The sequence below is a fragment of the Mobula birostris genome, chromosome 17, assembly GCF_030028105.1.
Source record: "Mobula birostris isolate sMobBir1 chromosome 17, sMobBir1.hap1, whole genome shotgun sequence".
NCBI lineage: Eukaryota > Metazoa > Chordata > Chondrichthyes > Myliobatiformes > Myliobatidae > Mobula > Mobula birostris.
The window spans coordinates 68,774,335-68,796,519 of record NC_092386.1 but is presented as its reverse complement, the minus strand read 5'-3'; the positions used below and the strand labels follow the sequence as shown (position 1 = coordinate 68,796,519).

At 39.3% G+C, this 22,185-nt stretch overlaps 1 protein-coding gene across 3 annotated transcripts in view; it reads left to right on the top strand.

The window, feature by feature from the left end:
* cenpe (centromere protein E) overlaps window positions 1–22,185 on the top strand; it is a 155,599-nt gene that overhangs the window by 61,636 nt on the left and 71,778 nt on the right. For 2 of the 3 annotated variants that reach the window (XM_072281879.1, XM_072281878.1), the window contains exons 17-26: window positions 5,305–5,532; window positions 5,911–5,985; window positions 6,781–6,909; window positions 8,565–8,672; window positions 9,808–9,985; window positions 14,643–14,797; window positions 16,866–17,069; window positions 17,681–17,858; window positions 19,152–19,291; window positions 19,954–20,145. In XM_072281879.1, the coding sequence (XP_072137980.1) occupies window positions 5,305–5,532; window positions 5,911–5,985; window positions 6,781–6,909; window positions 8,565–8,672; window positions 9,808–9,985; window positions 14,643–14,797; window positions 16,866–17,069; window positions 17,681–17,858; window positions 19,152–19,291; window positions 19,954–20,145 (1,587 nt within the window). The remainder of the gene's footprint in view (window positions 1–5,304; window positions 5,533–5,910; window positions 5,986–6,780; window positions 6,910–8,564; window positions 8,673–9,807; window positions 9,986–14,642; window positions 14,798–16,865; window positions 17,070–17,680; window positions 17,859–19,151; window positions 19,292–19,953; window positions 20,146–22,185) is intronic. The other variant, XM_072281880.1, reaches the window with a different exon arrangement.

Below are 22,185 nucleotides of genomic sequence, written 5' to 3'. Positions count from 1 at the left end.
TACTGTGACTAGGGTAAGATAGGTGAAGTCCTAGGGTTGAATATCTGCCTGCATTTTAAAAGCAGCTTAATGGGTTGTATTAATAACTCAGCGTACTTTATTTTTGGCTGACTGATCTTTTTGAATAAATTGCTTGCCTAATATTACAGAATGGTGCAAAGCCTTGGCAAAACAGTTAGTGTTGAGCTTTATGAACTGCACTAATCAGAATAGATATTCATGGTTTTCTTTTCGTGCTCGTACAGTGGACTCTGGTCCTACTGTGTATGCTGTTTGGGAGAGGGTGAAAAAGTGAGCAAAAAGTTTAGTCTGCAGCACTCTTGTTCGGTCTTAAATTTTAAATGCCTTACAGCAAAGAAATTTTTTTCCTGCCCATCCCTTGTTTTGGGTGGCCTGTTTAATTGCCTTTGCACGAGCAGTTTTCTAGCAGTAAAAGGTGCTTAGTGTGTTTTCAACAACAAAGTGGGCTGAAATTAGATAGTGGTGAAATTGTTGCAGGCCTAACAAGGTGGGACCAGAACGCTTCACAGTGTATTTTACTGGCGGAGAAAGAGAATCGATTGGGGAATGCAAATCTTAAAAAGTCCGGGGAAGGTCCAAGCACACATTAGGTGCTATCTGGTACATCGGAGCAAAGTGGGAATAGTATAAATAGTAGTTTACTTTTTAAAAAATTTAAAGAAATACAGTCATTTAATTTTAAGCAGTTTAGTACTTCTACCCCCACCTCCGGTATAATAATGCAGTCTCTGCAATGCCAGTCTTGCCTTGAGTTCAGATTGACAGAAACTTGCTCACTTGGAGAGTTCACATGCGAGTAATGTCAGGTGATCCGAAACCTTGGATTAAGGTGGCTGAATCTGGGGAGGTAGCTGATCTGTGATGTATTAGAGAATTAGCAGAGGTGCTCTAGATCTCCCTTAGGGAGATACTGTGCACTCCAAGAGAGCCATGGGTTGAGACTCCAGACCAGAAATAAGGAGACAAGTGGGTAACAGTGGGAAGGAAGCGCAGGATAAGAGGTGCACACTTGTGCAGGGGCATCAACCCCAGAGTTGGAAGTGTCCAACCATCTTGAACATCTAGCGATGCTTGACAACGACCATGAAACCTCGGAGGTGGTAGGTAGAACAGAGAAGCCCCAAAGAACCCTCTCTAATCCTAAACCCCGAAAAAAGGAAGTAGTGATAGTAGAAAACTCATTTATCAGGACGGTTGAAAGTCAGGTGAGTATTGACAAGGAGTTGTTGCCTACCAGGTGCGCAAGCAGGAGACCTCCCTGGACAAGTAGATAAGCTCCCAGACGGAGCTGGGGTGGATCCAGTAGCTATTGTCTACATCAGGACAATTGACATAAGTAAGGGCAGGCTGTCTGTTCAACGAGACAAATTTAAAGAGTGAGTTGAGAAGCTTAAGGACAGAAATGACAAGATGGTCTTCTCAGAAGTTCTGCCCTTGCCACGCACCAGTCCAAGTAAGATGGAGGAGATTAGAAGATCTAAAGCATGGCTCAAATGACGGTGTAGGTTAGAAGGGCATCAACTGGGGCCCAATGTTGACAAGAAAACAACCTTTCCTTCAATGTCGCAAATACAAAGGAGCTGGTTGTGGATTACAGGAGGAATGGAGACAGGCTAACCCCTATTGATCTGGGGTTCAGAGGGTAAACAGCTTCAAGTTCCTCAGCATCTACAACACTGAGGACCTCACGTGGTCAGTACACACCAGCTGTGTGGTGAAAAAGACACAACAATGCCTCTTTCACCTCAGATGTTTGAGGAAGTTTGGTATGGGCCTCCAAATCCTAAGAACTTTCTACAGGGGCACATTTGAGAGCATCCTGACTGGCTGCATCACTATCTGGTGTGGAAACTGTACCTTCCTTAATCGCAGGACTCTGCAGAGAGTGGTGCGGACAGCCCAAGCGCATCTGTAGTTGTGAATTTCCCATGATTCAGGACATTTGCAAAGACAGGTGTGTAAAAAGGGCCCGTAGGATCATTGGGGACCCAAATCATCCCAACCACAATCTATTCCAGCTGCTACCATCCGGGAAGCGGTACCGCAGCATAAAAGCCAGGACCAGCAGGCTCCGGGACAGCTTCTTCCACCAGGCCATCAGACTGATGAACTCACGCTGATTTGAGTGTACTCTACATTACATTGACTGTTCCATTTATTATAAATTACTGTGATTGCGCATTTAGATGGAGACGTAAAGATTTTTACTCATGTATGTGAAGGATGTAAAAAAAAAAAATAGTCAACTCAATTCCTTTGGGACAGATAACATCGGAACCGGAGGACACTAATGTACTGGGCAGGCATAGGCTTCAGTTACTTGGGGACTGTTTAAACACCTGAATGGAGAATAACATATATGGACATGAACCAATTATAGGCTTCAAAAATATAAACGTGGGTTGGAATAGGGTAAAAACATCAGTAGTACACTAAGGATGTCCTGTATAATTGCAAGAAGTATTAAAAATATAATTAACATTGTGTGCAAGTATGATATAATAACAATAACTGAAACCTGGCTGACCTCAAAGGATGGTAACACACATCAAAGTTGCTGGTGAACGCAGCAGGCCAGGCAGCATCTCTAGGAAGAGGTACAGTCGACGTTTCAGGCCGAGACCCTTCGTCAGGACTAACTGAAGGAAGAGTGAGTAAGGGATTTGAAAGTTGGGGGAGGGGGAGATCCAAAATGTTAGGAGAAGACAGGAGGGGGAGGGATGGAGCCAAGAGCTGGACAGGTGATAGGCAAAAGGGGATAGGAGAGGATCATGGGACAGGAGGTCCGGGAAGAAAGACGGGGTGGGGGTGGAGACCCAGAGGATAGGCAAGAGGTATATTCAGAGGGACAGAGGGAGAAAAAGGAGAGTGAGAGAAAGAATGTGTGCATAAAAATAAGTAACAGATGGGGTACGAGGGGGAGGTGGGGCCTACCGGAAGTTAGAGAAGTCGATGTTCATGCCATCAGGTTGGAGGCTACCCAGACGGAATATAAGGTGTTGTTCCTCCAATCTGAGTGTGGCTTCATCTTTACAGTAGAGGAGGCCGTGGATAGACATGTCAGAATGGGAATGGGATGTGGAATTAAAATGTGTGGCCACTGGGAGATCCTGCTTTCTCTGGCGGACAGAGCGTAGATGTTCAGCAAAGCGGTCTCCCAGTCTGCGTCGGGTCTCGCCAATATATAAAAGGCCACATCGGGAGCACCGGACGCAGTATATCACCCCAGTCGACTCACAGGTGTAGTGTTGCCTTCCAGGTAAATCAGTCAAAACTAAAGTCATTAAATTGAATTTCAGAAAGGCAGAGTTTGTGCAGATGTGGCAAAGGCTTTGTAAGGTAAACTGGAAGGAACTGCTTGACATTGAGTCAGTTGAGGAACAATGGGGTCAAGTTAAAGAGGTAATACATGCAGTGCAGGAAATATTCATAACTAAGTTTGGGAGAAGCAATGAAAAATGGATTTATTACATGGATGAATGAAGATGTACATAAAAAATTATTGAAGAAAAGGCAGCTGTACAAGGAATACAGAAAAAATAGTAAAGGTGTTAACTGTAGGGCATATGAAAATCAGAGAGCTATTGTCAAGAGGTAAATTAGGATTGCCAAAAAGCAGGCTGAGAGAAATATTGCTGATAATGGTAAGATGGACCCAAAGATTTTTTCAATACTTTCGTGTAAAAGGAAAGCTAAGGAGGAAGTTAAGTGCATTAGGAGTAAGTGCGTTGTTAAGTAATGCAGAGAAAGACATACTGGGTACTCTCAACTCGTATTTTGCTAAAGTATTCACCTGCGAAGATGTTAGGAATATGCCAGTAATTGTAGAGAAAAATAAGGTTGTTTTAAGTAACTTGGAGATCTTAGAAAGTGAGGTCCATGTTCAGTTCAAAAGGCTGAAAGTTAATAAATCTCCAGGGCCAGACAACATGTATCCAAGGTCTGTGACTGATATATACATACGCGCGCGCACACACGCAGAAAGTCAGTGTGGGTTCAGAAAAGGGAAATCATGTTTTGCTAATATGCTGCAGTTCTATGAAGAGGCAACTAAAAATTATGATAACAATAGAATGATTGATATCATTTACTTGGACTTTCAGAATGCTTTAGACAAGTTTCCCCATGAGAGGTGAATAATCAAATTGTAGGAGATAGGGATTCAGGGTAAGTTGTGTGAATGGGTGCAGAATTGGCTCAACAGAAATCAGCAAATTATGGTGAGAGGATTATTTTCACACCTAGAAATAGTTAAAAGTGGGGTTCTGCAGGAATCTTTTTCAGGGCCACTGCTGTTTTTAACTTATGTTAATGATTTGGATAAGCACATAACAAATAGAACTAGTAAAGTTTGCCACCAAATTACAGGGATGGGCTGATAACATTCAGGCAGCAGAATCAATATAGTTAGATATAAACAAAATCCAGATGTGGGCAGATGAATGGCAGATGAAATGTAATATAAATAAATGTGAAGTATTACATACAGGAAGTAGAAATATTGTATATAAATATATAAAGGGGGGTCTTGAGTTAGTGCATTTTATGAGAAGGATTTAGGCGTTCTGGTAGATTCATCACTAGACAATCATCTTGACAATCTTCAGAAGCGATTAGGAAGGCTAATAGAATGTTGGGCTACATAATGCGCTCAGTAGAGTTTAAAGTCAAGGGAAGCCTTCCTTAAGCTGTATAATGTGCTTGTGAGGCCACATCGTGAATTCTGTGTACAATTTTAGTCTCTATATTATGAGAAAGATTTGAAAGCACTGGAGAAAGTCCACAGAAGGGCAACTTGACTCGTTCCTGGTCTGCAGGGTTTGAGCTATGAAGGAAGATTGAAAGAATTTAGTATTTTTAAGCTTAAGTAGATGTAGAATGAGAGGAGACATGATTGGAAGTGTTTAAAATCATTAAAGTTATAAGTAAGATGGATGCCAGCTGCTACTTCAAAACTAATCCATCAAAGGACGCGGAACCATAGGTGGAGACTGATTGAGGGGAGAGTTCAGACTAGGTCAGGAAGCATTTCTTTACACAGCAGGTTGTGGACACATGGAGCAAACCTCCTGGTTGTGTAGTTGAGGGTATTAGCTTAGAGATTTTAAAATCTAAACTCGAAAGTTATTTCAACACGCTATGTGACTAGGAATTTGGTAAGCTTGTTGGGCTAAATGGCCTGTTCTTGTATAATAAAAAAAAACAACAACTTTCTAATGCTTCAAATAAACTTCCAGATTTCAGCTTTCCTGAATGGGTGTTAGTAATATGTTTGCTTTACAGAGCGATGTAGAAAGTTTAAAGATGGAGAATGATAAGCATAAAGAGGAGATCCGACAATTAAAACAACTCTTGGAGGAGAAAGAGAGGACTGAAAAATATTTCAAAATGGAAAATGACAAACAAAATGATGAAATCGAAGAACTGAAAAGGCTGAGAGATTGCTATGAAGAGAGGCGTGAAATTGAAGAGTTTGAATTCTTGGAAAAAGTTGTTGAGAAAGAAGAAAAGGTATTGAGCAAATATGTGCAGTGAATTTTGAAAATACTTGTGTTGGCTGGAGTATGTATCATGAAAGGCAATGACTTAGAAAAGTCCTTTTTTGTTAGCAAGTTTCCATTACTTTGTTTAATAAAATTGTGCAAATTCGTTTACATGTTTGCTTTCTCTTTGCTTATGCACTTTGTATAGTATATAATACACAAAGAGAGGATCACTTGCATGATTACAGTGTCTGTTTATGAAAGTTGATATATTTTGGATTAATGTCAACAAAAGGTGGAATTTAGATAAGAAATTTAAATGGAATTTGAAGAAGATCATCTTTTTGATAGCTGGTTGTAACCATTATTTCTAAAGCCATCTCTCCTTGATTTTTTTTTTTTGCAGGCACAGCAAAAGCATGAAATTGCAAAGTTGAAAGAACTGGTTCGCAATTCTGAGGTTTACAACCAGGAACTGGAGGTATGCTCATCTAAATTTAATCATTCCATTAAGAATTTTGCTCATTTCATGAAACTCAGAGCTTTGGTTGTTCTGTTTGTCTAGAATCATTCAAATAGTTGGATGTTTCCCCCATGTAACACAGCATTGGCTTTCTCTGCTGAGAAATATAACGTAAAGTAGTTGCAAAGTCTTGTGATATTCAGTTGTTTGTTTCCATGTGCTTTAATAAAACTCAGAATCAACAAATTATGACAGTAATCCTTGTTAAATTGATAGATGATCCAAAGAATATTTGCTTCATAGATTTTGGATTGGTCACAAATTTAAGTCTGAATATTTTGTTTTATGGTCTTTGTACCAGTTTTTGCTTATTTTCTAAATTCACCTCTGAGATCAAAACTTGTACAAAAGTAATAAAAGCCTGTCTCCTATCTCCTATTAGATTCACACTGTCTCATCAAGATTCCTCTATCGCCTGCTAGCTCCAACTCTTTCCCTTCCCTCTACTCTTTTACTTTGGCTTCTCCCCCATTTCTTTCCATTCCTGATGAAGGATCTCTGCCTGAAATGTTGGCTGTTCATTTTGCTTCCTGGATGCTGCCTGACTTGCTGTGATCCTTGACCATTTTCTGTGTTTTGAACTGGATTCCAGCATCTCCAGTCTCTGTCTTCGTGTTGAAGGCCTTACCTTGCGATTAACATTCTCAAAAAAAAAACCCCATAATTTTCTTTATCTTGAAATTTAGTTGTGATGTTGGTGATGCATGTGTATTTTGAACAGGTGCTGTAATGGGAATTTCAATTTCTTAATAGGTTGAACTGATGACCAAAACTGACCAATTGAAAGAACAACAGCAGAAACTTCTCGTTCTTCAAAAGCGACTGGATGAACTAAGAGAGTTGTCAGATGGCCAAACGGATCTTGAGTCATTAATAGATCAGGTATTGATGTGATATCTACTTGCTCCATGCTGATTTTATTTGGCTTATTACATTTCTGAGGTTCCTTGTTGATAATAGAATTTTACTTGGTTGAGTATTGTACACAGTAAATATTTAGCTGCAATACCCTGTCAGTACAGCAGAGCATAACATTAAAATAGTACAGGTTGATTGGAAGGTTTCTCTACAATTCAATAAAAATCATGATTTTCTGCACTTTGTATAGTTCTCCCTTATTTCCATAACCTTGGATTCTAATATCTAACAGTTCTTTAATACATTGAAAGTATTTCAAAGCTCAGCTTCCTCTTGGATAGAGAATTCTGAAAATTATATCATCCAAAGTAAAGGAATTTCTCCTCTGTCCTAAATGGCTATCATCTTTTGCTGCTGGTTTTAGATTCACTGCTAGCAAAACCTTGATCTTGGCAAAATTCCTAGTATGCTTTCTCCCTTTTAGAATATCAATAGCACGTTAAGGGCATCCTGAGCTCCAAATTGCATGTTACTTCAGTTCCCCTTCCTAGTCCTGCTGAGTCCTACCCATCCTCTTCTTCTTTCTCCACTGCTGCGCTGAAGCCCAATGAAACTTAGAGGAACCAACCTACTGTATTCCATTTCAGTAGTCTTTAACCCAAAGGCATGGGCGTTGAGTTTTCCTATTTTAGATAATCGTTCTCCGTCGTGAGTTTTCCTCTCTCCCCCCCCCCGATCCCTTTTGATCCAGTGCTCCTACTTTTGTCCCCTTTTCCACTTTCCTCTACCTCTCCTGGTTCTATCCACCTGCTGCACATAATTCACCTGCAGATTTCCACTGCCCCCCGCTCGCTGCAATAAACTTTTGAGGTTCCATCTGCTTCTGTCCCAATGGTTCCAGTTATCACCTCCTTATCAGATTCCAGCATTTGGTAGTCCTTTGTGTTCCTGCTTATTTCTCTCCAGCAGTTGTCTCCAACCTTCCCATTCCCCTCATCCCACCTTGCTCAATCTGATTCTCAGTTTTTTTTTCTTAGTTTGCCTCCTTCTATTATCCACCTGTCACTGTCTGCCCACTCCATTCCCCGAACACAGCACGACCTGCTCATCATCTTTGTACCCTCTTTGGTCCACCATTTCCTCAGGCTTCCATCTCAGTGCTTCCTCTCTCCTCTGTATACTGGCCATCTAGACTCTTAGTACGGACATCAGGTTACAACCTGAAACATTAACCATTCTTTCCTCATATGCCATCTCCTGTCCTCAGTCTCTGCAATAACCATCAGGTCATACATGTTTATTTATATTGCTGTGGGAATCCAAATGACAGCTCTCATCTTGCTTCATTTTAATTTGGCTGTAGTTTCTGGTGCATCCTTGTGCTTCGCTCCTTTCTGATGCACTCTGATTATGGTTATTCTTGTCACTGTCCTGCTCAGTTTTGTTTATTTTTCATTTCCCTTTGCAAGTTGTCTGATTTTAAACCCCATCTCCTCAACCAATATGAAAGTGTAGACTTTGTCTTTTGAATCTAGCTTCAGCATTCCAGCTCTTGGTCAAATTTTGTTAATTACAGCAGTAAAATTTTGCTCTACACTAATATTTACTTTGTGTTGGAAACGGATTAATAATAGTTTAAATCATGCATTTTCTTTTGCTTTCTGCTGGCATGATTTCAGAACAAACATCTACAACAGTCATTGAACGATGCAGAAGTTGTGACCTGTGATGCAAAGAAAAAGTCTGCTATTCTGAGGAGTGAAAATTTGGAGCTCAAAGAAACCATGGTAATGAAATAAAATCAGTGCAGCACATTGCCAGATGAATTAATATGCTGTCAATAATCAAGTGATTCATTTTCATTTGGTTTTCTCCATATTTATAATGGAATAGAGAAAATAATAGATGTAAAATGTAGAGAGGTTGAAGAAAGTAGGGTATTAAAGAGTGCTGGACAAAAGTCAGTAATGAATGTAAGAGAAGATGGGGTAAGGTGGAAGCTGAGTCAATGTAAAAGAGGAAATTGGAAGAGGTGAAGAACAGAAGCAAGAGATTTAATATGTAGTAATGGAGGTTGAGAAAGATTGTAAGTAGTTTAGGTGGAAATTGGTACGAGTCAGGCTAATGAGTTGAAAAAAGATTACAATTTTTAAATTTAGTTTCAAACACTGCATGCTATTATAAGTTTAAAAATTCCAAACATATAACCATATACTTTATATTAAAAATAAAACTGGAATAAAACAGCAGCAATCTGCTAGAGGACCATTAAGAAATCCCAGGGACTTGACATTTTGGTTATCATGTGGTGACAGAATATGGCATACTCGCCTTCACTGATCAGAGCTCTGAATATAAAAGTCAGAAAATGGTGCAACTGCACTGCAGGAAGGATTCCAAAGAAAATACAGAAGAGGTTTAACAGGATGTTGTCTGATTAGCAAGTGTTAACTATAAGGAATGGCTGAGAAACTTGGATTGTTCTCTGGAGCGATGGGGATGCACTGAGGGGTAACCTGATAGAAGTATATCTCAGGTTGTAAAAGTGATTACCCTTTGCGCACTTCCACAGCCAATTAAGTAATTTTGGAATGCTCTGTGATTGATGTAAATGCAAAACAGAGTCACTTAGGATGAAGTAGTTATATTACATGTATCTTTAGATTCACCATCTTTCTTGCCATACTAATTTAAAACAAATAGTTTTTCAGAATTTTAAAATTGCTAACCGTTGTGGGTTAGGAAAGTGATTATAGTAACATGGTTATAGACCATGGTATGTATATTATTTCTGAAGACATGAAAAAATCAAAATATCTGATGCCAGTTTTAAGTTACTTCCAAAGTGAAATAATGATGACCTAACATAAATTTTAATTTTAATCCTGTTTTTCTTTTCCTTTTAACCTGTATCAACTGAAGAATGAAATGACAATGAAATATCAACAGATGGAAAAAGATGTCCAGTTGTACTGCAAAAAGCTAGATACTGAACAGTCACGCTACAAGCAAATGCAATCTGATTTGCAGAAAGAATTGAAATCTGTTTACAGTGAAAATGTCAAGCTGATATCTCTTCTGGATGGGAAAGTTCCTAAAGGTACTGTTCTGGCATGTATTTGGCATTTAAGGAAAATATTTGGCTATGGTTAACAGGATTGGAGTGGAGATTCTCAAACTTCTGGATGGAGAAAAGAAATTCCTCCTCCCATTGTAAATAGGGATCCACTTATTCTGGGAATACATTCAGTGGCAACTTTATAAGGTACAGGAGTGGAGCCCATTGTGGTATTCTGCTGCTGTAGCCCATCTACTTCAAGGTTTGATATATTGTACATTCAGAGATTCTGTTGTTTGAGTTACTGTTAGCTTGACCAAGTCTGGCCTCTCTCATTATCAAGGCATTTCCACCTACACAGCTGCTGCTCACTGAATCTGTTTTGTTTTTCGCACTATTCTCTGTAAACTTGAAAGAATGTGTGTGAAAATTCCAGGAGATTAGCAGTTTCTGAAGTACTCAAACAACCCCATCTGACTCCAACAATCAATCCACAGTGAAAATCACTTAGTTCACATTTTTTAATTTATTTTTATCTTATTGCAATACAGTTTGGAATGGGCCTTTGTGGTCTTTCGAGTCACACTACCCAGCAATCCTTGATTTAATCCTAACTTAATCATGGGACGATTTACAGTAACCAACCAGACTGCCAACTAATACGTCTTCGGATGGTGGGAAGAAACCAGAAAAGCCAAAGCATACTCTGTTAATTTAAGTGTTGAATAGTTTGCTGTTCCAAAGCTATGTGGGTCTCAGTCTGTCTTTGTCAAGAGAATGTCCCTTTAAATTGTGAGAAAAGTAAAAATGTCATGAGATTTGTTCACAGTGGTCATTGTTTAAAATTCTAATCTCTAGTTGAGGTTGGAGTGGATGAAACTGCTGAGATGGTTCAAAATCAAACTTTTTTTAGCAGCAGTCATCACCTAGGTCTTGAGAATGAGGGAAAAAGAGGATGTTATTCTACACGCTTAATGCAGAAACTAGAATATCTTAACATATTTAAGTTATGTTAAGACCACAAGACCATAAGGTATAGGAGCAGAACTAGGCTATTCGGCCCATCGAGTCTGCTCCGCCATATAATTGTGGCTGATCCAATTCTTCCAATCAGCCCAACTCTCCTGCCTTCTCCCCATATCCTTTGATTTCCAGGCTAATCAAGAACCTACCTCTACCTTAAATACACCCAATGACTTGGCCCTCAGAGCCGCTCGTGCCGACAAATTCCACAGATTTACCACCCTCTGACTAAAGTAATTTCTCTGCATCTCTGTTCTAAATGGGCGTGCTTCAATCCTTAAGTCGTGCCTTCCTGTCCTAGAATCCCCTACCATGGGAAATAACTTTGCCATATCTAATCTGTTCAGGCCTTTGAACAGTCTAAATGTTTGAGATTTCTCCAACCCCCGCCCCCAAACTCCAGGGAATACAGCCCAAGAGCTGCCAGGTGTTCCTTGTACAGTAACCCTTTCATTCCTGGAATCATTCTCGTGAATCTTCTCCGAACCCTGTCCAATGTCAGTATATCCTTTCTAAAATAATGAGCCCAAAATTGCACACAATACTCCGTGTGGTCTCACGAGTGCCTTATAGAACCTCAACATCACATCCTTGCTCTTATATTCTATACCTCTAGAAATGAATGCCAAAATTGCATTCGCCGTCTTCACCACTGACTCAACCTGGAGGTTGGCCTTTAGGGTATCCTGCACTAGGGCTCCCAAGTCCCTTTTCATCTCTGCATTTTGAATTCTCTCCCCATCTAAGTAATAGTCTGCCCGTTTATTACTTCCACCAAAGTGCATAACCATACACTTTCCAACGTTGTATTTCATTTGCCACTTCTTTGCCTATTCCCCTAAGCTATCTAAGTCTCTCTGTTTCCTCAACACTACCCGCTCCTCCACCTATCTTTGTATGATCAGCAAATTTAGCCACAAATCCATTAATCCCATAGTCCAAATCATTGACATATATTGTATAAAGCAGCGGTCACAACACTGACCCCTTTGGAACTCCACTGGTAACTGGCAGCCAGCCAGAATAGGATCCCTTTATTCCTACTCTCTGTTTTCTGCCAGCCAGCCGATGCTCCACCCATGCTAGTAACTTCCCTGTAATTCTATGGGCTCTTATCTTGTTAAGCAGCCTTGTGTGCAGCATCCTGTCAAAAGCCTTCAAAAATCCAAGTACACCATATCCACTGCATCTCCTTTGTCTACCCTGCTTGTAATTTCCTCAAAAAATTGCAGTAGGTTTGTCAGGCAGGATTTTCCTTTCAGGAAACCATGTTGGCTTTGGCCTATCTTGTCATGTGCCTCCAGGTACTCTGTAATTTCATCCCTAACTATCGATTCCAACAACTTTCCAACCACTGATGTCAGGCTAACAAGTCTATAGTTTCCTTTCTGCTGCCTCCTACCCTTAAATAGTGGAGTAACATTTGCAATCTTCCAGTCGTCTGGTACAATGTCAAAATCTATTGATTCTTGAAAGATCATCATCAATGCCTCCGCAATCTCTCCAGCTACTTCCTTCAGAACCCGAGGGTGCATTCCATCAGGTCCAGGAGATTTATCCACCCTCAGACCATTAAGCTTCCTGAGCACCTTCTCAGTCGTAATTTTCACTGTACAAACTTCACTTCCCTGACACTCTTGAATGTCCAGTATACTGAAGACGTCTTCCATTGTGAAGCCTGATGCAAAATATGCTTTCAGTTCCTCTGCCATCTCTGCATCTCTCATCACAATATCTCCAGTGTCATTTTGTATTAGTCCTATATCTACCCTCAACTCTTTTACCCTTTATATACTTAAAGCTTTTAGTATCTTTGACAATAGTTGCCAGCTTCCTTTCATAATTCACCTTTTCCTTCCTAATGACCACCTTAGTTTCCTTCTGCAAGTTTTTAAAAGCTTCCCAATCCTCTATCTTCCCATTGGTTTTGGTTTCCTTGTATGCCCTCTCTTTTGCTTTTACTTTGGCTCTGACTTCACTTGTCAGTCACGGTAGTGTCCTTTTTTCCATTCAAAATTTTCTTTTTATTTGGAATATATCTGTCTTGCACTTCTCTCATTTTTCGTAGAAACTGCAGCCATTGCTACTCTGCTGTCCTTCCTGCTAGTCTCCCTTTCCAGCCAACCTTGGCCAGTTCCCCTCTCGTGCCATTGCAATTTCCTTTATTTCATTGGAATACCGACATGTTGGAATTTAGTTTCTCCTTCTCAGATTTCAAAGTGAACTTGATCATATTGTGATCACTGTCCCCTAAGGGTTCCTTAACTTTAAGCCCTCTTGTCATTTCCGGATCATTGCACAGCAGCCAACCCAGCACAACCGATCCCCTAGTGGACTCAACAATAAGCTGTTCTAAAAAGCTATCCCTCGAACATTCTACAAATTCTCTCTTGAGGTCTAGTACTGACCTGGTATTCCCAATCCACTTTCATGTTAAACTCTCCACAATTATCATGACATTGCTCTTCTGACACGCCTTTTCTATCTCCTGCAGTAATTTGTAATCTGCATCCCGGCTGCTGTTTGGAGGCCTGTATACAACTGCCATTTAGAGTCCTTCTATCCTTGCCATTTCTTTACTGAACCCATAGTCATCCTATGTCATGGATCCTATGTATTCCTTTTCTAATGATTTAATATTATTTCTTGTACACAGGGCCACACCACCCCCTCTACCTACTAACCTATCTTTCCGATATACTATATGTCCTTGGACGTTCAGCTCCCAATGACAGCCATCTTTTAGCCAAGTTTCAGAGATGGCCACAATGTCGTACTTGCCAATCTATAGCTGAAATTCAAGATTGTACATTTTATTTCTTATGCTGCATGCATTCATATATAACAATTTCAGTCCAGTATTTGTTGCTTTCTGTTTTAATTGCACCATGCCTCTATTGCCCTGTAATTCATCCCACTGGCTGTGATGATTCCTCATCTCCTCCCTGTCCTTTCTATCATCTCTGTTGCACACTATCTTTGATTTATTTCTGATTTCTCTTTCCTCAGCCCTATCAGTCCAGTTCCCATTCCCCTGCCAAATTAGTTTAAACCCTCCTGAACAGTTCTATTAAACCTGCCTGCTAGGATATTGGACCCCTTTGGGTTCAGGTGTAACCCGTTCTTTTTGTACAGGTCGTACCTCTCCCAGAAGAGGTCTCAATGATCCAGGAACCTGAAGCCCTGCCCCCTACACCAGTCTCTCAGCCACACATTAATATGCCTGATCATGCTATTCTTGCACTCGTTAGCACGTGACACGGGCAACAATCCTGAGATTACTACCCTAAAGGTCCTGCTTCCTACCCAACTCCCTGAATTCTCTCTTCAGGACCTCCTCCCTTTTTTTTTTTTTACCTATGTCATTGGTACCAACATGTACCAAGACTTCTGGCTGTTCACCTTCTTCCTTGAGAATACTCTGCACCCGATCTGAGACATCCCGTACCTTGGCACTGGGAGGCAACACACTATGTGGGTATCTCTATCAGGCTGACAGAACCTCCTGTCCGTTCCCCTCACTATGGAATCCGCTATGACTACAGTACTGCATTCTTCATCTTCTCTCCCTTCTGCACCACGGAAGTTAATGCATATGAGAAGATTTTAATATTTTTAAAAAGAAGTCATTATATTGTGAAACTGTAAAGCAGGTTATTTTTTGTGACTGACTTAGATGTATTGGATCGTGTTCACCTGGAAAAGAGCATTGCTGATCTTAATCAACAGTTGGAGAAAGCGAAAAAAGAAAACATCAGTCTGCAACAAGAAGTGACTTTTTTATCTCAAAACAATTTGTTGCCAGAGAAAATAGATGAATTAGAAAAACAGGTAAAGCACTTTCTATAGCTAAACATTCCCTCTTTACCTGTTGCCTGTATACTGGGGCGAAAAAAATATTTGGAAGGATATCTCATCCTTCATGTCAGAAAGCCCAGTGAGTTTTGAATTGCAACGACTATTATTTTGGTAACTATTGTTTTTTTGTTTTATTTATTGCGTAACTGGAAATGGAGGTAGCCAGCCTTAAATTGCAGGAGGCAGATACCAGGGTGACTGTCAGGAGAAGGAAAGGGAATAGGCAGCCAGTGCAGAGTACCCCTGTGGCTGTTCCCCTCAGTAATAAGTATATCTCTTTGGATGATGTTGGAGGAGAAGGAGGGGTTGACCTACCTGAGAGAAGCCATGGCGGGCAGGTTTCTGCCACAGAGACTGGCTCTGTGGCTCAGAAGGGAAGGGGAGCGAAGAGGAGAGCAGTAGTGGTTGGAGGATTTCATAGTTCGAGGTACAGATAGGAGCGTCTATGTTTGTGAAAAAGAAACACAGATCTCTTTTTGCCTCCCAGGTGCCAGGGTCAGGGATGTCTTGGATCAGGTTAACAGCATTCTAAATGGGGAGTGTGAGCAGTTGGAAGACAAGCTATATATTGGTACCAACGATATAGTTAGGAAAAGGGCGGGGGGGGGACGTTAGAAATGATCTCTAAGGATTCACTGGGTTGGTTCCAGAGAGCTGTAAAATTGCAAAAGTCACTTCACTCTTTAAGATGATAGAGGCAGAAGAAAGGATATTATTGATTTGTTAGCCTGACTTCAGTGGTTGGGAAGATGATGGAGTCCATTATTAAGGATGAGGTTTCAAGACACTTGGAGGCACATGATAAAATAAGCCCAAGTTAGCATGGTTTCCTTAGTGGAAATCTTGTCTGACAAATCTGTTGGAATTCTTTGAGGAGCTAAGAGACAGAATGGACGAAGGAATGAGTGGATGTTGTTTATTTGGATTTTCAGAAGGCCTTTTGACAAGGTGCTGCACATGAGGCTGCTTAACAAGACAGCCCATGGTATTACTACAAAAACATTAGCATAGAAAGAAGACTTTGGTGGATTGGCAAGAGGTAAAGTGTGTGTATAAAGATGGACATGCACTTAGAAAATTGTGATTGGCTGCTGGTGACTTGCGCTGTTTCACAAGGATTGCTGTTGAGACCATTTTTCAAGTTATACATCAATGATTTGGAAGACAACAAAGTTTATAGATGATCTGAAGATAGATGGAGGGACAGGTAGTGTTGAGGAAGCAGGATGTCTGCAGGAGGACTTGGACAGATTAGGAGAATTGGCAAAGAAGTGACAGATGGAATATAGTGCATGGTGCAAGTGTATGGTTGTGCACTTTGGTACAAGTACTCAAGGCATGGACTATTTTCTAAATGGGGAGAAAGTTCAAAAATGCTTGTGCAGGATTCCCTGAAGGTTAACTTGCAGGTTAAGTCGATGGTAGGAAAGGCAAACAATGTTAGCATTAATTTTGAGAGGATTAGAATATAAGAGCAAGGATGTATTGCTGAGTCTTTATAAGGCATTGGTCAGACTACATCTGAAGTACTATGAGCAATTTTGGCCCCTTGTTTAAGAAAATATGTGCTGTCATTGGAGAGTGTCCAGAGGAGGTTCGGAGAATGATTACTGGAATGAAAGGATTGACATATGAGGAGTGTTTGATGGCTCTGGGCATGTACTCATTGGAATTTGGACAAATGGGAGAATCTCATTGAAATCTATCAAATATTGAAAGGTCTGAGTAGTGTATGTGGGGTAGTCGTGGATTAGTGTACAAATGAGTGCAGATGGTCAGTGGGCTGAAGCCTGTTTCTGTGTTGTATCTCTGATTCTATGGCTCACAAGTTTTGATATTAAAATCTTGGAATGCAGTAGCATGATTAAAAACTTTGCAACAAAGATAATCTTCTGTTGATGTCACTTGGCAAGTGAAGGCTCTGGACTACAAAAAAAGGCTAGAGAGATTTGGAGGTGAAATGGAGTGTAAAGAAAAGTTTATAGTAATGTGGCTACCAATGATGTGGGAGAAAGTTCATCTGCAATAAATGTGCATCTAGGTCTTAAAGTTAACAGAAGAACGGAATGGTGTCACCTCTGAACGTGATAACTTATTAGTTGGCAAAGAAGAAAATGATAACCAACTTGCAAACTTGCGGGGAGAAGTATCACTGATTGTTCAAGAAAGGGACAAACTCCAAGAAGCAGTGAACAGCCTTCAAAATGAGAGGATTCATCAGGAAAATTTGAACGCTGAACAGCAGGTAAAACAAAAGCAGTGAGGTTGTTAAAAGTCCCTTTTAAACAGCTCATCAGGGATCCTTATGCATTCTTTCTAAGGGAATTAAGAATATTTTTTTCGACAGAGTAGTCCTTCCTTGATGCATTGGAAGTTGCAGCAAGTAATATATGTTTCCTACCTCTGTATTTTAAAAAGTAAAAATAAATCATTTCCCTGCTAAGTAAACTCATCTCTGAGCTTGGTATCCACCTGATGTGTCCTTGGCTAGCTTGTTAATGACTTGTAATTGATATTTTTGTTTCCTTCCTACTAATTATAATATAAGCTACAATATTGTAGTTGATTTGTAAATTAATTGTTGTTCAAGTTCCATGAATGGTGTAGACTTTTTTCCCATGCTGAATATATTATAGATTAGTTCAAAAAGGCAAGTTCTAAATCTATTAATACATGGATTAACTTTTTAAACACTTTTTTGTTGAGATATGATGACATAACATAATGTATGTTGGCATAGTAATTTAGCACTCTGCTCACATTTCAAGAAAACAGGGTTGAAATGGAAACTGATATTTTTGCACCATTATTGAAACCTAACACGATTGCTCCCATATTTCCTTGTGCTTTCTACAGAAAGAAATACAATGTAGAATGGAAAGTTTCAAAACAGAATTGGAATTGTACTGCAGACAACTTGAAGAAGAGAGAGCTAAATGTTCACAACTTCAGCATAACATTGAAGACAAGGGAGGGAAAGTTAAAGAGCTGGAACAACAGCTAACACATGAGATTGTAAAGCAAAATGAAATAAGTGAGAATAATATTTTATCAATTGTTCTGGTTGTATTTATTTTAACTTTGGATCCTGTTAATCAAATCAATACAGAAATTAATAGTTTTGAAAATTTTACATTTACCAATAAATCAAGTCAATTAATACTTAAGAAAATTATCATTGATTGAGGTGGTAAGTGAGGTTCACAATTTGTCCCTAGTATCTGAAGAACATTATGCTTTCTGAGAGTCATTGATTTAAATTTTAATGATGTTCTAATGGCAAAAGTTTAATTATAGATGTTAAGATGACTTCTTGTCACTACCCTTTTCTACAGTTCTAATTTGAAATAAATGTTAGTTGAGTCGCACTGAGAGCTGTAGCTTGCTAAGTGATTTAAAAGTTTGACTGCATTGGTCAAAAAGGAATAGAAATTGGCCCATGTTGGAAGCTGAGCTTGCTTGGTTCAAAGCTGGTTGGAAGCAATTGTTGCTATATGTCAGTCCAAGTGCCTGGTCAATCTTGTGCTCTAACCGGCATTGTTTGTTCAGGATTGTAGCCAGGGCAAAAGTAGAATGCACATGGGAGAACTGATTCAACTAGGCACAAGTAACCATGGGAAGGAATTGGGGTAGTTCTCTTGTCCTGACAGCCTCCAGTTTCTCTAGCATCAGACTGAGTTGCAGATGTAGATAATTACTTTTGACTCTGAATCATGTGTATACCTTAAAAGGGACGTAATTCCTTGTTTAATATTTCATTTCTGAATCTCAACTCCATGGCATTGAGCTCAATTTAACAACCCACTATAGCGGTGTGATGTGCTCTATTTTCTGTTGCACGGAAGTTACGTGCCAACACAAGTAGTAGACATGTATTCAGGTACAAATGATTTTATGCTAAAGCTAGAGGTACAAGCTAAGTTCAGATTCAAGTAGAGATATTGTCTCTTTGACAAACCCGCCATTAGTAATCATTAAAGAGGAAGACGTTCAATTAATGAAATCACCTCTTTAACCTAAACTATTTCAGCAAAATTATTACTGGCATTTTTTCTCCTGCTTTTCTTTATTGTTCAATTTACATAATTATGGAATAGAGTAATGTATTTACACCAACAATCTATTGTACCTAAACAAATCAAAGATATTAATGTAACAGTGAATCACTGTTTTCCAAATGTGCAGCAGCAATGGAGCATGTAGCAGATTTTTTTTGTTATTTGTTTCATTAGAATGGAAAATCACAAAGTTAATATAGAGTATGCTATATGGACATATTTTTGTCTTTGGAAATGCAGTCTGTTATTGTTTGCTTCCCTTTTACTAGATGATAAACTTACTAAAGCATCAGAAGATATTAAATTACTTAATGAAGTGAAAGAAGAGCTGATGACTAAATTACAAGTTTTAACAAAAGACAATGAAGAACTAGCACTGTCGCAACCCAAGTCCCAAAAGATTAATCAAGTAATGTTAATATGCTACAAACTTCCTGTATGTTTTTCAGCTATGAATGTGACTAAATTAAGATTTTACTTTAAAAATGTGAGGTTGATTAATGTTTCGGTAAAGTTATTTTATTTCTGTTGGAAGTATACAAAAATTTTTTTTAGGTTAATGGTTAAATTAAAGATGAATTTCACATTCTAGTAATTGAATTAATTTCCTGACTGAACTGATTGCTGAAGAGATAGATTCTTATAATCCTACATTAGCATGAAAGTCAAGAACAAATGTTGTCTTTTAGGTGCACAGGTTTAAAGAGCATAAGTAAAGAAAAAATATTCGGATGTGATCTTGATCCTATTAAATTGCAGTCTAATTATCCTTATTTACTATTTAAATGTATAAATTCTAAATCTGCTGGTTGAAAAATGAGTAGTTGATGTACAGTATTTTTTTCCTGCTGGGACTAAGTTGGGGTTTTACAGCATTATTTAAAGTGTAGATGAATCTTAGTGTTCTTGCTGCCAAAACATATTTCAAACTTTTTAGTTACTTTCTGTTGGCTTGAAGTGAGTTTCCTATTCTGGTGTTCTTGTTAATGTGCAAAAGTGATCAATGAAATGTCTATATTTGTTACCAAATATTTGAAGAATGGTGTTTGAAATTTTATATTTTGTGACTAGGATGAAGACCTTCTAAATGTGAGTAGTGCGGTTGAAACAACTGTGATAAAGAATTTAACTGAACAGCTTCTCATACTTGAGGAAAATTGCAAGACTATCAGTGAAGAGAAAGAGAACCTGTGTAAAGAATTGTTGGGTCTTCAGACTGAGAGGGATCAATTGAAATGTGATCTTCAAGAGAATATTGAAATGGTAATTTAAATTGGTTTATTATTGTCACATATACCTCAGTACAGTGACAAACTTGGGTTTGCATGCCATTCATTTTTATCACATTGCTGCACTGAGGTAGTGCTAGAAAATAAAATGCTAGAGTTTCAGTTGCAGAGAAAGTACAGGGTAGATTGTTGAAACGTTCACTTATTATCAAAGTTTGTATCCATATACAACTCTGAAATTCATCTTCTCCAGATAGCCTCAAAGCAAAGAAAGAACATGAAAGTCATTCAGAGGGAAATATCAAACCTATCTTCCCGCCCCAGCACAAAAACCTAACAGAACACAAATGTACGTTAACTCCCAAACCCCCTTCCCTCACACAACAGGATGAATGGCTGATAAAAGACACAGAATATTTTAAAAAACATAAGTCTGGAAAAAGTCCATGGTCCATAACTACAATAGTCCAATCCATAAACACAGAACCATGATGCCATCCTCCAATATCACTGACAGTCATCGAAAGAGAGGTACACCACATGAAGCAGAGGCCTACCCGCCAACCACATAGCGATAGGCCACTCACAGACTGCTCAGCAGCGATCAAAAGGAAGGCCGTTGGTGCTGAACGATTACTCTCCTTTCACATTCACCTCTGTCTCAATCTTCCTTGACACTTTAATTGGTGATTAATGGTTGCTTTAATCAGTGAAATGTAGTTGAACATCTGCTCACACCCCATCTTGGAAGTTTCTTTGCGTCGAGGCTGTCTGAGTATGTGCTCACTTTCCGGAATCTTCTCGGAGACACCAAAGCGCTGGATCACTCAATCGATCTCCAAACTGTAAATTGCTGGCTCTAGCAGTCCCATCCCAGAAATAGATTTAAAGTGTAAAAGAAGTGAAAAGACATTTTCGTAGTCTCGCAAACACGAGGAAATCTGCAGATGCTGGAATTTCAAGCAACACACATAAAAGTTGCTGGTGAACTCAGCAGGCCAGGCAGCATCTACAGATGAAGGGTCTCGGTCCGAAACGTCGACTGTACCTCTTCCAATAGATGCTGCCTGGCCTGCTGCGTTCACCAGCAACTTTTATGTGGGATTTTCATAGTCTATCTGGAAGATGTCAACCAAGGGAGTGTTGTACGCTGGTGCCATTGTGAGGTCAAGAGTTCATCTTGAGCTACAAGACCATTCAGTACTCTTACAGGGTAGAATTTGTGCCTGAGCCTGGTACTATGTGCATTCAGGCTTATGTATTATGTATTCTTCTGTCCAGTGGGAGTTGGAGAAAATAGAAATATTGGGATCTTTGATTATGTTCGCTACTGTATTGAGGCAGTGAAAAGTGTAGGCTGAGTCAATGAAGAGGAGGCTGGTTTCCATGTGTGCTGAGCTGTGTCCACACACTTTGCAATTTCTTGCAGTCCCAGATAGAACAGTTGCCATAATAAGCCATGATGCATCTGGATATGATGGTCACTTAGACTTCTATCATTCAACAGATTGTAATCTTAATATTTATTAATTTTATTAATCTTGTATCTTAATGTTATATTAATATTATAATATAGATATTAATAGTATCTATATGGTACAATGCTGTTTGACACACTCACATTTTCAGACTTAGTTTTATCATGCAAGTACTTTGAAGTGAGACCGATGATCCATCCAAATAATGTTTTAACACTTTCTTCTTTCACTTAAAGTTCATGATTTTATTTGTTCCATTGTGAGTATTTTCACGTTATCAATATCCACAAAAATATTCATAGCTCAGGATTCGCAGTATATCAAATATTTGTTCAGTGTTACACGCCTTCAGAGTGTGCTGAGTGACGAAAATTCACAATATCAATTCAATATACTTCTGTTTTTTAAACTTGGAAGTAGCAACGACATTTCTATAGATGGAAAAAAGTAGCTACAAAAAAGTTAGTCCTGACGAAGGGTCTCAGCCTGAAACATCGACTGCACCTCTTCCTAGAGATGCTGCCTGGCCTGCTGCGTTCAGCAGCAACTTGTATGTGTGTTGCTACAAAAAAGTATGGTTCTGGTAAATGGAAATT